Below are 15972 nucleotides of genomic sequence, written 5' to 3' on the forward strand. Positions count from 1 at the left end.
ACAAAACATAAGTCACTTCCCAAGCATATTTGTTTAGTCATTTGAGGTCTATTATGAAGAGTTTCTGCCTCTTAAGAGAAGGCTGATACAAGATAAAAAATATCTAAAATTTAAAGGTGAAGGGCAGTATGTATGTATCACTATACATTTACTTATTCCTATGGGAGATTTTAAATCCATCACGAATAACCAAGAATTGTTTTCAAAAATGGAAATCAGGACAATGATCAAAATTTTTCCATCATGCCCATAACAGGAAAACAAAAGCAAGAGCTATGACTTAATTTTTGGTTGTACTGTTTTCTATAATCCAGATATTGAACATAATGGATCACATTTATTTCTAATACAGATTCAGTGATCCATAAGAGTTACCAGCAGGACAGAAAAGAGGCTTTGTGTTAACTTAAATTGAAAGAGAATTTTTATTTTTCATTATTTTCAGATATAACTAAGTCAAAAGGTTTAATATCAAGGCAAATCCATATCAGCTCAGGTATTTATGGTAGCAGCTCCCAGGAAGGAAGCCCAGTATACACTGCTGCTGTAGCTTTAAACATTTTAACTGCATTATTTGTACATGATGCACATGGAAACACAGGATTTCCTTCATAGGTAGGTCCTCAGTAAGTAATTTCTTCTTCCCGTCTGCCTCAGACACCCCATGAAGAGAAACAGATCCTTTTTTAAATTGTCAAATCAAGCAAAATACCCTAGAACACAACTTTCCCATAACTCTGGCCAACTCAAGCCACTGCATGCTGCAGGAGAGGGATCACTTCCTCCTCTGATGTTGCTTCCAGCCAGGCAGGAAGGATCCATGCTGAAAACGCCTCATTAGCAGGGAGAGGACACTGGGAGAAGACTGTGGATTGAGAAATTTCGGTAAGTCACTTCAGTAAGTCACATCTGCCACCCAGATTTAGTGGAGGGAAACACTGTCAAGCACAGCTGGATGTTCAACCATCCTGTCATTACTCTGCCTTCTCAAGCTTAACAAGCTCAACTGTGCCAAGCCCCCATCAGAGGTACTTCTGCAGCGCTGGGAAATTAACAAAAGTGGCACATTTCAAGCCTAGATCTGACAAACAGGCCCCTCTTTGCATGAGGAAGTTTTTATTTTTAATGAAAGATTATGTTTTTTTCTTCTCTAAAGACAATGGAAGCTGGTGGGCTGACCCAGTAAACAAAGCTCAACTGTCAGCATATTTTAAAATATTAGCCACAAACAAGTAGTCCATAAGCAACAAAAATAATGGAGAACAGTGTCCTAAGAATTGAATTTTTTAATATATAATAGGAGGTATGACACACACCTTTCCTTCAGGGGGTACTTTACCAGCATGTTATGTTTTCCAGTCAAACGCATTTTGGTATCATTTTGAGTCCCATGTGTCTCAGAAAAAAATTGGAGAAAATTGACTGAGGTATTCCAAGTTTTAAGGGGGTTAAAAGTAGAAATCAAATAGGTACAGACAAATTAGTTTTGTCTGCAAATAATGTTCTCAGGAAGTCAAACTATTTAGCTCAGTAAATAAAGGGGAGGGCCATTTTGTATTTATTCCCATTTTATAAATAAGAAATAGACCAAGTAATCTATAGACCAATAGACCAAGTTAAAGTATTGCTAGTCACTGAGCTCCACCAGCTTACAGTGCCTTATACACATTACCATCTCAGAAAATATATGGTCAGCTGAGCACAAGACTGATCTCATAATCAAGTTATGAATACTGGTACTAAAGAAATGGCTAGAAAAGTTGACAGAAGTGGAAATATCATAGTTGATGACTATTTGGAAATATCAGGAAGATAGAGTTAGGTAGTTTTCTTGTTTGGGGTATTTTTTTTTTTTGTGTGTATATATGCTTTTGCTCCTGTTCAAAGTGCGAATATACAAAATATGGTGATACACATCCCATGCAAGCATAAGAATAAAATGTTCTGCTGTGTTTATGTCTCACTGAAATCAAAACTGTGCTCTTACTTCCTTATCTGCTGGTAAGACTACCTGTATAGGGAAAGGGGAAAACATGTTATTTTACTCTACATAAACCTTTCTACCTGCTTTGCTATGCTACACAAACTTTTAACCCTACAGTACAGTCCGTTCTCATTGATTGCTTTTGTATCACATATACCAGTTACTGGAGAGTAGGAAAGCTCCTTTCCCATTGCCAAATCTTTTTTATTCAGGAAAAAAATAAAAACAAAGAAATGTAAAATACAAATTCTCCATGTCAGAATCTGAGAACTCGGGGTCAAATCCAAAGAGTTGGCAGCTTCATCTGGAGCTGCAGTGTAAACAAAAGCAGAAGCCCTGAGGGAGAGGCATTCTCAGTGAATCACTACCACCTGGTGAGGCTGGTGGGGTACCAGCTCCTTTCAGAGCAGTCTTCAGACAGAGCATGTGAACCCACGTGTACACGCTTCATGTTGTGGACTGACACCGTAATTTATCAACAGAAAGTTCTGTGGCAAGTCCAGCTGAAGGAACTCCCACCTTCTCCCTTGACTGTCGTTCCCACCCTCCCACCACGGCTCACCAGCCCCTGAATTACTCTGGCACAACTCTGTGGGGCCCTGCTCCAGGAAACTGTTCCAGCTGTAGAAAGACCCCAGAAATAAATTTATGTATTTATTTAATTCACAGCATGATCTCTCAAGCTATTGTTCTGGCATAACTGAGGGGTGGAATGGCACAGTGTGCTGGGAACAGGAATACCTTATGCCAGCATTGTTGACAAACAGTTTGGATTGTGAAATAATGGCCTCAGGAAGTTTTTTAAGTGCTTCAAGCACTAATCTCTTAGATTTTCAATATCTAGTCACTCTTAATATACACTCTAGAAACAGTTCCTAACTTCCACACTACTTCAGACTCCGGAGCATCTGCTTTATACCCAACTTCAAGGTTCTAAGAGCTGCCTGAAGGCAAGAGCTCTATGAATGGCCCAATCCTGCTACCCAGTCCCTTCACAGGCTGCCCACACCCAAACAGAGGTTCAACTACTTAAGTAAATAAAAAAACAGGGAATGGTAGAGACTTTCCAGGAAAACTGCTATTACGTGATGCTGATCCCATACAGTCATAACACAGACAGGTGGGATACAGTGAAAGACATCCTTGAAAATTTTAGGAACAGCAGGTAGCTTTCCTGAGCAGCCCAGCAGGCAAGTAATACATTCAAAGCCCCAGGTTGCTTCAATTCCTGTGCTGCAGGTGAGGTCATGATAAAGAGCACAGCATTTCTCTTCCTCTCTCAAGGAAAAGGCTGCAGATTCGCTGCCATCCTCTCCAAGAAGTCAGGCAGGATGTTTTACAGTGAATACTCTGCTCAAGTATAGTATCTTCGGTTTAATTTCAAGCACTGGAAGTCCCACAGAACAGATGAATGCTGCTGCTAATCCAATACGTAAAAGAGAAATCTTTCTTAAATAAATAGAGTGAGTATCTGTGTACACATAGAAGGAATTCTGCTTAGCTGTTTGGATATGAACTGCATATAACCAGGACAGAATTTTAGGTGCAAAATTTAGACTTTTTTTGGTTCCTGCTGATTAGCCACATGTGACTCAAGTGTGTCAGCTGGACTAGATGCCATTCTGAGCTCCATAAACCTCCACATGCCTTGTCAAAGGAGCCAAGACTCCAATCAAACAAGATTTATAAGTTGATTCCCTGGACCAAGTGTGTTAAATAACACCATCTTTACTTTTGAGCACCCAAATTTCCCTTTTTCTCTGCTCCATTGCTTCAGCTGAGGATGGACAATAGCAGCACTGCTCCCCTTGGGACGATATGGTCAAAGTATGCAAACGTAGTAGAACTCATGAAACTTCTTGTATCTCACACTAGTAGAGGTATGTGAAGATAAACACATATTGCACAATGTTAATATGATGGAAAATATACATCCACATAGGAAAAAGCTTTTCAGCCTCAGCTTTAGGTCATCAGAACTATGTGATACAGGATTAACCAAAATAAAGTGTAAGTCAGTGTGAAAAAAGGGGTCTTATATAGCTTATTTCAACATTAGTACTACACTTACTGTAACTAAAGCAGTTACACTTTATGACTTTCACTTAAAAAATCTCATTGCATGTAGAAGCATTCAAACCTCCAAAATCCGAAGTTAAATGTATGATTCCTTTAAAACAAGAAGTATTTTTATGTGATGAGTTATTTTCCTTAATGTCCTTTGGGTATTTAGTGCTGTACACTAGAAGGTGATATATGCCCTGGCACAAGAATTTCTCACAGTAAGTAAGAGTGGAGCTGCCCATGGAGCTGGCCAATGATTTAAACATTTCAAGAGAGGAAGTATTTGTTGCCTCACTCCATGTAGCTGTGCTTTACTATTAATTTATTTACTTAGTGTTAGCTGACTGTAAGTGAATGCTACCTTGGGCAATTGTATAATTACAAATGTTGTAAACGTGAATGAAGATTTGTTTGGTCGTTTGGGACACAATTTGTGAGGATGGCTATCCACTGAAAAGCAATCCAGTGAAAAAGCTGGGAACAGAACCCCCAGCACTCCCAATTGTTATATTCTCCGCTCAAATTGGACTTCCTTTATCTCACTCCTCCTAATGCAAGTAAAAGGCATTTTTATGATCCTCAACAACCACCATAACTGATTAATCACTGTCACACAGTCTAATTAAAGTACTAATTGTTTTTCTGATACACAAAGTAGAGAAACAGTCAGTGCTTACCTGTCCATTGAGATGAGAGCCTGAAGCCTGTACATACATGGTATAACCGGCTATTACAGAAATAAGCTTGCCAAAACCCACTATTTTTCTAATCTTTAAAACAGCTCCCTCTTCTGGCATACTCTGTCTGTACTGTGTTTACCATACTTTGTTCCTTACAATTTTTAATTTGATTCTTAGCACTTAACAAACCCAATTTCAGCGTTAAGACCCTCACTGTGCAGTGTGGCTGTGAAGGCAATCTACAGCTTTTGAAAGGGCAGCTAATTCTAATCAAGCACTTATATAAGATTATCCATAGACCTATCTTTACTGCCTTTTGAAGGTACCCCAAATCAATCCAGATCAGATCCAACACATGGACAAGGAGCTTGGATGGCGAGTCCATGGGTCACGTTTGCAGGATCCCTGCATTTGGAAGGGATCACCCAAGATCTTGTAGTCCAACCCCTGCTCACGCAGAGTCAGAGCAGGTTGCCCAGGTTTGCACACAGTCAAGTTTTGATTATCTCCAGAGCTGGAGACTTCACAACATCCCAGGGCAACTCAAACCCTCAGCAGGCAGAAATGCTCATGGCTGTACCCATCCCAACCTACTGGTTCTACAAACTACCCAGAAATTTATACTACTCACTTTATCATCTTAATTAGGTGTTCACTATTAGGCTGGGTAAAATCAGGCCTTAGAGTCCCTTTCTGCACCAAGTGACAAGGGCTCAGCCTGACCCCCCAAAAAATCACACCAATGAAACACCAAGCAAAAAAGCAAACAAACAAAAAAAAAAAAACAAAAACCAAAAAACCCAAACCACATGAAAGCTCTCATAATCATGATGACAGTGACAAAACTGCAGAGGTAACAGATGAGGACAGACATTTTTTCCTACTGTTGATGCTCTGGTACTGTTCATTCAAGAAAAATTCAAATCACAAAACCAAAGGAGGAAAAAAGCAACTTTTACTGCCTAATGCATTCAGACAGAACAGGTTCTCAACTTTGTTCACAGAGTTGTCGCTGGAGCTCGTTCAATGACTGTAAACACAAAGCATACATGACCCAGAACTAAGGAGTCCCCTTGCCCAGGAGGTGAGAAGTCATCTTTTCTCTTAACCTGGCTGTCCATTGCCAGCAACACTCCCCTTTCCTCCAGTTTCAAAGGCAAATTCTGAACACTGCTGTGTCCTGGCAGAGGAGACCCTGGCTGCCAACTTAGAAAGCACTGTCTGAGAAGATAAAGTATCTTCCTTGAGTAACTCAGTGGTCTTGACTCCAAAACCAGATTTTGCTTCACATAAACAGTTCTGACCCATCCACGTTAAATGCCAAGATTCCATATAGGATTCTGTATTACATCCTGGCTAAGGCTGCCAGAAGCTACACACTGCAAACTCATCTGCCGATATCGAAAGTCCAACTCATTTCTTGCAGACAAACAGTTATAACACACAGATTACATACCAACAAGTCCATTTAATCACATGAATTTTGTATAAATCAAAGCCCATTGTAAAACAAAACTGAAGAGAAATTGGAGTAAACATACTTTACACAGTTTGTAGAATGAGGAAACAGATTCTTTTATTATTAAACAAACCCTTGGTCTCAGTGGTGACAGAAGACCTCTGAAGAACCATTCATTCCAGTAACTGCTGAGCAGAGTAAATGATTAATAACTTTCAAAAAGCTGGTTTAGTGGGAGCAAAAAAAACAAAACAAAAAGGAACTAAGCTTTAGGGCTATACAATTAGTTTTATTGTAAAGTATTATTATATAGTGATTCTAACTTTTCTTATGCAAATATTGAGCGTGATGACTGTTAAATAACAAAACTAGACAATGTACTGAAAGCTTTTCAGAGTCCCTGTATTACAGTCAAAAATAGAACGTCAAAGACTTTAAATCTATCAGGATGTCTCATCTCAAGGGAGAACACATTAAAGGCTTGTCATAATCCAAGTAAATTGTTTGCACTGTTTTCACTGCTGAAAAATAGCTAAGTAGTCTTCAAGTGAAACAGTGTTGTTGATGTAAGCTGATGTAACTACTTCTAGGAGAAGATGAAAAGATGAACATCCAAGTCCCCACCTTCTGTTGTGTATAAGCAATTCTTGACTCAGGAGATAAAATTTTTATATTTTAACAAAAATGTTGGGTTAAGTCCTCATAGCCCTTAAACGTCACCAAGTCACCACATGAATTGATAAAACAATAAGATGATCCAATAACCCAGCAGCAATCCAACTGAAAGCAGGCAGATCAAGAGACTTGGCAAGCATAGGGAATACTCTGCATGCAGGCCAAAGAACCAGATTCTGAAATTATTTCTGTATATTAATGAATGAAACTTGTGTCACATGCTTTACCACAAAGAATGTTATTTACATTATACATTATCAACTGTGAACTAAGCTTCCCAAGTACAAGAGTGAAAACAGCAAAATTGCTTTGTTTTTACAGCAATGGTAACACAAATTAGGAAGTCTGGAATGAAGGTATTCCAATGCACTCCTGCAATGAAATGCAAGAAAAACTTTAATGAAAAGCAAAACATCATGAACTAAACAGCATGGTGGTTTTAAAATTTGTACAGTATTTATTTACAAGGTTAAATGTTTCATAAATATACAGACATAAATAGACAGATACTCTTAAAACAGTAACAAAATATTCCATTACACTTTGTGGATTCTGGTTTTCAATGAACACAAGCAATGTTAAATATTGCTGTAGTGGATTTTGTACTTCACTGCTAATTTTACACTAAACAAACACTGCAAGGGGGAAAACAGACCTTTAGGACACAAGAGGAAAAACAGTTAATTTCTGTCTTTTCCATAACGCCTACATTTCCAGAAAACGATGGACCTGATCCTTTAATGTTATGCTCATTAAATGTTACATTTAATGTTACTCTCATGAGTAAATCTCATCAATTTTAACAGAGAAGAATTCATAATAAGAAAGGCAAACAAGTGTACACATATATTCTGGACTGAGGAAAATTTGGACCTTACACACAGTAATTACTTTAGTGGACACATTATTACTCCTATACAGAGGTTTTGCTTACATAAGGAAAAAATGTGATAGAACAAAAAAGGGCATATTAAACGTTTCAACTAATAAAGTAAAACTTTATTTAAATTTTAAGTTCACACAGACTGCCATTAATAAAACAACATTAGCTTGTTGCAGTTAAATGAGATTGAACTCTGCTGCATGTTCTGTATTCCAACCCCTTCAAGCACAGCAAGCTGTCAGTCCTCAGGAGACAGAATCCTGCCTCATTAAAGTCAATGGGAATTTTGCCATTGATTTCTGAGTAGAAAAATGTTTGGAGTTAGCTTTCTCTCTCTCCCCTCCTTTTAAAAAAAGTAAGTCAGACCAGAGAGAAATCCTCCCCGTTCCAACGAACATGACTAAAACACAGAAAGAAAATAAATATACAGGATTTATTCTAAAATGTCTGGCAACAATTCGATTCCAGCAGAAGCCGAGAATTTTATCATCTTTCTTTTCAGTAGCCCCCAAACAACCCAGTTTTGTTTGACTACATATTAACAAAATCATACGCATGAATTTCGTTAGGACTGGAAAAGTCTGTACCAGAGCAGTTTAATATGCAGAGCAGGATAACACATGCAGCAGAACTAACCACCTTCAGTTCAGATCACTCAATGCTAGGCTGTGCATACTCTCCTTTTCTGAGCCAGACTTGCCCCTGTCTGGATATTTCTTCCCTTGACTTGTCCCAGGCTGTCCCTTTGCCCCTCTTTCCTGCATTCCATAGAGAGTCTCAACCAGGGATACACGCCTTTCGAGTGTGAAAATTGCTGGACTCCAGAAGGGTTCCACAATGCATACTTGGGAAGCTACGAAGGGGAATGCTATCGAACCCTAACTGTTTAGGTACACAAACACGCTGCCAGATGACCCAATGTCAGGAGTTCTCCTAAGGCTGTGTTTTTTGTGTTGGCAGGTAAGCCTTCCCTTGAAGGCTAAAAATGAGGCATATACCGGCAGGGAAAAAACCCAAACATTTGATTTATGAGAAGCAAAACTGGACTTCGTAATGCCAGGTTCTAGTCAGCTCCCTGCCAGCCACAGCAAGAAGCTCAAGTAACTTGATTCACTACTGAATTTGGGCATCTGAAGTGAAGAGAGCATTATTGTGGTTGCTGTGGTTTTAAATTGTGACAGAACTTCCAGTTTGTTACCAAGATAATTCTGAAATAAGAGCAAAACCATAAATCAGCTGCTTGCAAAAGCTTGCAGACCATGACAAAAGCACACTGAATATTTCACTGATGTCCGTTTCTGGAAACCTACGTCGTTAATATAGGATGTTATTAAGCAGTCTTCACAGAACTGTTCTGCAGGAAATAAGCTCCATGTAGCCCTGCCACTACATTTTCTCGCATGAAAAGTTTCCTATGATGAATATGGAGACCATACAGTGTGTGTGTATTGGTATATTTTGAGCAGAATTTAAATTTCACTGTCACTGGGTTAGAAGTCACACTATTATTCAACTCAGAAGGCAGGGTACATAAAATCATTGTGCCCAAAGAAACTAACATAAAATATTCCAAGGGCCTTCCAAAAGCCTTGCAAAAAAAACCCTGAAAAATTGAACCCGTGCTCACTTTCACCACTAAGTAAAGATCAAGCCATACACTGTCCCATAAACAGCAACAGGGTCCACAACAGTGAGCCAATGTTGTGGACAATCAAAAAAAGTCATTATTGGCACCACTCATTCTGTGGGAAGTAACCAGAGTATCCAATACATTCAAATAAATCATAGGAAGCATTAGAAATCTGCAAACTCTAAGGCAGTGAAGGAGTCACAACATCTGAGCTTGAGTAGGCTTGAGCTCTACTTTTGCTAAAGGCAGAATTCATACAGTTCACTGGCAGACCTCAATGAATTTAGGACTTCTCCATTAATTTTACCATATGCTAAATAAAAGTTTAGACCTCTCACTTTAGGATGGTCACATTTAAATAGAACTGTACAATGCTCAATGAGTTCATGTGGCTCAGCATAAAAATTCAAGTGCAAAAATCTAAGTTAAAAACCATTTGCTATTAAAAAAACCCAACTTATAAAAAACTACTGGATCCAGAATTTTTCCTCTAATACTGTAACTTTCCTTTTTCAGTTGGCACACAGCTGACATTGCAGTAACGCTTCAACATGCAAGATATAAATGGAAGAAGAGTAATGGAAAGAAACAAACTAAAAACTGCAACGCTCCCAGCCAACCACGACCACTGAGAAAACGAGTGAGACATCTTAATTTCTCAGTACTACCTTATGGCACAGTTACAAGTACCAGCAGTAACAGTAGTAATTGAATGTAACAAAAAAAGTCACCATTGCAATCTTAGTGATACACATGAGCCAAAATTTACCACTTAAAATAGTGAGATATTTCATACTGAACCTGAACATCAACACACTTCTGGACTTAAACACAAAAAGACCCTTACCGGGAATAATCATGAATAAAAGCCGGGGTAGATTTTTACTTTCATCTTTTGAGAGGTCTTTCCAGGGCCCACACTTTAAGACATGGGTAGCAGCTCCACAACAGTAGATAAATTCTTCATGTAATGGGACTGACTCTTCTGACGGCGACCTCATGTTTGCTGTGAGGCAGAATAAGGCACTGTTATAACAGGTCAACAAACATTTACATGGTTGGCTCTCTGCTATTGTACCTTCCCACAGAATAATTGCAAAAAAACCCACCCAAACCACCCCCCTCCCCTGAACAGCTCTCATATCCAGTAAACTGAGGTCCAATTCAGTATTTGATGTTTGAAGAGAGTGTAGAAGGGGATACATATTACTACTGTATGAAGGCACCTTTCAGTTTTGTCACAGAAACACACGGTGATGAACTGGACAATAAGATCTATTCTACCTTAAAAGCAAATAATTTTAAATTTCTTAATTCATGCCATCCAGTGAAAAGATTTATCTGAAACCCACCCAAAGGCAAACAAAAGAAAAAACACCAAACACACTGAACTACTGCATGACTGTCTTTACAAGTTCTGTGTGCCTCATGATAAATCTGGATATTGGTGCATACCACCATGACCTTTAAACCATCAAAAGCATCTAGTTAAGGATAATCTTAGGCCTTTCAACTATTTTTGTTTAGTGAAAAAGGACCATTCATTTTTCAGTACAACAATACAAATTCTATTTCCTAGTCAGTTTGTGAAGTTTTAGGCATGTAAACCAAAGCCTAAAAAGATATACAAAGTTTGCAAGTCTATTTAGGCACTACCTTCATAAACAGTCACTGGAAAATTCCCTGTACTACACACCAGGACGGGAACAGATCTGAGTGAAATTTTAAGTAATGACACTCGACAACATTAAAAAAGTATACTTGAAGAAACAACATTTCTTCACTTCCTCCAGTTTTAATCTGAAGTTTTGAATTATTTAAGGTAAAGAATACCCAATGCAGAAAAGACAGATAATGTTGGTTTGAATTAGCAAATACTACCCTGAAAAAAATTTAGTACAAACAAACAACACTTCTAGAGAGAAGGGAGAAGAGTTCTTTGATACTTTCAATTACAATACAGCTCTCTGGATTAAACTTTTCCCCCTACCTCCCTATTTCACCCCACTCCCCCCAGAAAAGAAGGTTTTTTAATGACAAAGGAGACACTTTTACTACTTCATTATTTGCCATGTTGTTGTCTTTGAGCAACTAAAACGCAAGTAAAGTGAATTTTGTCAAACTATAAAAAGGTGTATTCTTAATGCATTATTCCTGCTTTTATTTCTTTATTATTTGAAGCTGAAAGAAGCTAAAACCAGTTCTGACAGAGAAATCCAGTTACTCCAACAACCACAGTAAACGTTAAGCTTCTCACTCCTTTTCTGAGGTGTTTACAATTCAAGAAGCAAAAGTAACCAGTCCTTACCCAATAAAGTAGGTTCCATACAAAGTTTCTGATCATGAAATCTGTTGCAAAGTTTCATTTTGACTTGATTTCAGGGAACAACTCCAAATGGAAATCCCACTGACAACTCTTCATTCACAAGAAGGATTTGCAACGTAAGTCAGAAGTTAAGCAATGAAGAAAACTCAGCAATGTATTCTGGACTGGAGTGGTAGCATTTTCAGGTTCACACAGACTTCTTGTACTAGCTTTGGTAAAGGTTTTAACTTCTAATTTTAAATACACACAGTGTTGCAGTACCTGAAAGGAAGACTGCACACTGGAGAAGAAATGGTTCTCTAAAAAACTGCCCGTCTGAGACAATCCCAAAGTTTCCTAGTACTAACTCTATGTAATATCCGAGGGATTTTTTATTTATTTATTTATTGTTGGGTTTTTAATTTGTGACTCTATGGCCTTTGGTAATAGAGATGGACAGAAGACAAAAACGGAGAAAAGACAGTGGATGTGCTCCTAGCATACTGCTCAGGTCTGTTTTAAGATCAAATGAGTAATACCCAAAAATGCCTCTGGATCTCCTTCCCTCTTCTTAAATGAAGCTTTGAAGAACAGTTTTTCCATTACAGGCATCTATCTTTGGCATGAATTGCCTGCATTTCCCCTAGAAATATCTTAAGATGGCCTATCAATTTCCAAACAGATGTAACAGGCAGAAGTCTCAAGAGATGAGGTTCCTATCAGCTCCGTCAGGTGGTAGAGTGGGCACAGTTTGTGCCCCAGTAGCAGTTTCAAGAATGCTGAGGAGAAAACAGAACCACAAACTTGACCAGTAGGAGTTTCACATGAATCATCACAGAGTCAAAGAGATGCAACCACTTAGGAAATCAGGCCTTATTACGTCCCATGCAGGTTTTTTTCCTTCTCTTCAACCCCTCTTCATGAATTCTCTAAACATATGCGGGAAAAGTATTACAAGAAATGCAGCTTCTATCAACAGTACTTCCTCTTGTTACAGAACTTTGGTTACAGAATACAGAAATATGGGCTTTGACTGACAGGGCTTTAGCACTAGATTAACACACCCTTAATGTAGGTGTCTACCTGAACGCTAACTCCTATTACAGGATACAAAGATTTGGGAGTCAGTGTATGGCCTGATCAGGGAACAATCATCCCCTTGGTTTTCACCTCAGGATGAGACAAATCCTCCCCTGGTTTGCAAAGACTATAACGAAAACTGAGACACACACTTGCACTTGCAAACCAACACATATATTTAGGTGTTTTACTACTGATCCGGATGCCACCTACAGTCATTTTTTTCAGACAGGAATATTTGAAAACAGAGTTATCCACAAACAGCACATTACTTCTGCCATATGACTAAGTCTCTTCATATTCATCTTTGGTTCAACTGACCCCAAAGTAAAATGCTGATTGCAAAACTAAGTTTCCTTTGCACACATTGTGCTAATTATTTATGCAACTCTCCTGATAGCATATTTTAACTGCTCCATCATACACTATTACTTGGACTTGGCATTTTATTTAAAAGATAGCTTGGAAATAACAAAATTTGTGATTTGCATTCAAAAGAATGTTTAGTGACAGAATTGTCATAAACTGAGACTAGCACCACATAATATAATTAGAGTCAGTTGATAGTTGGCATATAAACTATCCAATAACAAGACAGGACAAGCAGGCTGGTGTACCTGAAGCAAGAGACAGAATGGTAACCACAAGGGTAGAGTTGCATAAATCAATGATGAAACCAAAACAAAGGAGAAAGGACTATTGATGCAGATTTAACAAAAAAAAACATAAGAAATACATCCCAGGGTTTCCATGGCCAGGATTACTCTGAGACCACTCTCTATGCCTTCTGGTAAGTCACAATAACATTGGAACAAGGTACACAGGAAAATGGTGGAATCACTACTTCTGGAAGCATTCAAAAGTGTCTGGATGTGGCACCTGGGGACATGGTTTAGTGGTGAACATGGCAGTGCTGGGTTAACAGTTATACTTGAGTCTGACTTAGAGCTCTTTTCCAACCTTAATGATTCTATAATTGTGAAACGTGCCTGAAAACTGCAAAGAAGGCAACCACCATGCCCATGTTGGAGTGTGCAGGGAGCTCTGGGCCAGTCAGCCTCAGTTCACAGAAAGTTATCAAACAAAATCACTCCCAAAGTTGTACTCAAGCACATGAAACAGCCATTAACTTGCCAGCAATGTCTTTCAAGGATAAGTGTTGGGCAACAATGTTCAATGTCTTCATTGAACACCTACACAATGAGACAGGAGGCCCTCTCAGCAGGTTTGTGAATAATATCAAGGGAGGAAGACGCACCAACTGAAACACTGGAGGGCAGGGCTGCTATCCAAATAGGCAGCTGGAAAAACGGGAACTACATGAAAGCCCAAGGCAAATGGAAAGTTCTTGCACCCAGAGCTCAGTAACCCCATGTAGCAAGATGGGCTGGGGGCTCAAAGGTTAAGAAGCAACTTTCCAAAAAACACACTAGTGATTAACAAGCTGGAAATGAGCCAGTAGGGTGCCCTTGCAACCATGTGTATACAAGACTGCATAAAAAGGAGTAGCCAGCAAGTTTTGGGATGTGATTATCTTCTCCTGTTTGGCATTGGAAAGACTGGAGTACTGTGTCCACTTTTGGACTCCTCATTCAAGCACGACATCAATATACTGGAGAGACTCAACTAGATGATATGGACCTGAAGCATGTGATGTACATCCAAAGGACAAGGAAAAACAGTCAAAAGTTGCAATGAAGGTAATTTCAATTACAAAGGTTTCCCCACATACACATTGAGGATTATTAAATAATGAAAGAAATTGCACAGAGAGGCTGTGGAATCTCCAACTGGAAAACGCTTTCAGCAACCTGACCTACTTTGCCCTTTTCGAGAAAGGAGCTGGACTACAGCTTAGGAATAATGTACAGAAGTTGATGTATGTAAATTCCTGAGACTGAACCTAGGTACACCTTAAATTGCCAAAATAATTGGTTGATCCAATTGCAAGGCTGCTGCTTATCAAAAATCACTGTAAATCAGGGGAGATCTTATTGCTAGGAAGAAAAAAAAAAGGCGAGGTAAAAAAAGTATCTAAAATTATAACCATTTTCCATCAAAAAAAGTAAGAAGGAGCACCCAAGGCACTGTAGGCTGATCTGGCTCAGCTGAGTCCACAGAAAAATCACAGGAGTATGTATTCTGTATGTTCTTCTAATCATATAAAAAGGTTATTCTTGAATAAGAGACCAATTTGCCAATGGCAAATCGTGATCAAGCAACACAATTGCTTCAGTGATAAAATACTTGGCTACAAGAATGAAAGAAAATACGTAGATGTAATGCACATTGTCTAGTAAGAATTTTGGCACCATCTCCCACTGCATTCTCCTTTCTAGGCCTAGGAAATGCAGGCTCAATAAACTGACTTGCATAGTTCGAAAACTAACTGAATAAGCTGAAAAGACAGTCAGCTACTGGTTGTCAGCTGAATGTCAAGTAATCTTGGGTCAGTACTGGAGCCTACAAAGTCCAACATTTTCATCAGGAACCTGGATGGTGAGACATAAAGAGCAAACAATGCTAAATCATCTGGAATGGTGGAGACAGCTGGAGTAGAGCTTCAGTTCAGAGGGCTGTTTCCTTGAGAACCTTAAGGACTGGGCTAACAGATCCCTTATGAATCTCAACAGCAGAGAGCACAGAGATCTGCCCCTGGAACAGCCATGCTTCAGAAGCAGCTCAGAAGTAACTGGCTGAGCAATAGCCTTGCTGGGAAAGATGTTTGTCATGATGGATGACAAACAAAGGCACCAATGCACACAGCAAGGCAAACTGTGTATCAGATTGAAATTTCAAAAGCAAGGCCAGCAGTTGCATGGAAGTTACTCTTCCCTTCTATTCAACAGGTAATGAGGACATACCCGTAACACTGAGCTCACCTGTGTTCACCCCACCAGGTTAAGAACACAGGGAAACTTCGGAGGATCAAGTAAATTTCCAGGCCAGAGGTTTAAGGAAAAGCTTTATGAATTGTGCTTTTTCAGTCTGCCAAGATCTAATCAAATAGCAACCTAGAGCCATTTGAAAGAGACCTGCAAAAGCAGCACAGCCCAACTTTGCCTTGCAATGGCAGATGGTAAAACAAGAGGCAACAACCACAAGTTGTGTCTTGACAGTTCAATGCACCATAAAAAAACTGAGTTGCTAAGGAGGCAATGGAAGATTGCTAGGAAGGCGGCAGAACCTCTCTTGTTGGAGGTTGTTAAAAC

At 39.0% G+C, this 15972-nt stretch overlaps 1 protein-coding gene across 2 annotated transcripts in view; it reads right to left on the bottom strand.

The window, feature by feature from the left end:
- LDAH (lipid droplet associated hydrolase) overlaps positions 1-15972 on the bottom strand; it is a 117076-nt gene that overhangs the window by 92743 nt on the left and 8361 nt on the right. For both annotated transcript variants that reach the window (XM_017813097.1, XM_017813098.1), the window contains exon 2: positions 10223-10381. In XM_017813097.1, the coding sequence (XP_017668586.1) occupies positions 10223-10376 (154 nt within the window). In that variant the 5' untranslated portion in view covers positions 10377-10381. The remainder of the gene's footprint in view (positions 1-10222; positions 10382-15972) is intronic.

This window comes from Lepidothrix coronata, unplaced genomic scaffold, assembly GCF_001604755.1.
Source record: "Lepidothrix coronata isolate B3197 unplaced genomic scaffold, Lepidothrix_coronata-1.0 Scaffold39, whole genome shotgun sequence".
NCBI lineage: Eukaryota > Metazoa > Chordata > Aves > Passeriformes > Pipridae > Lepidothrix > Lepidothrix coronata.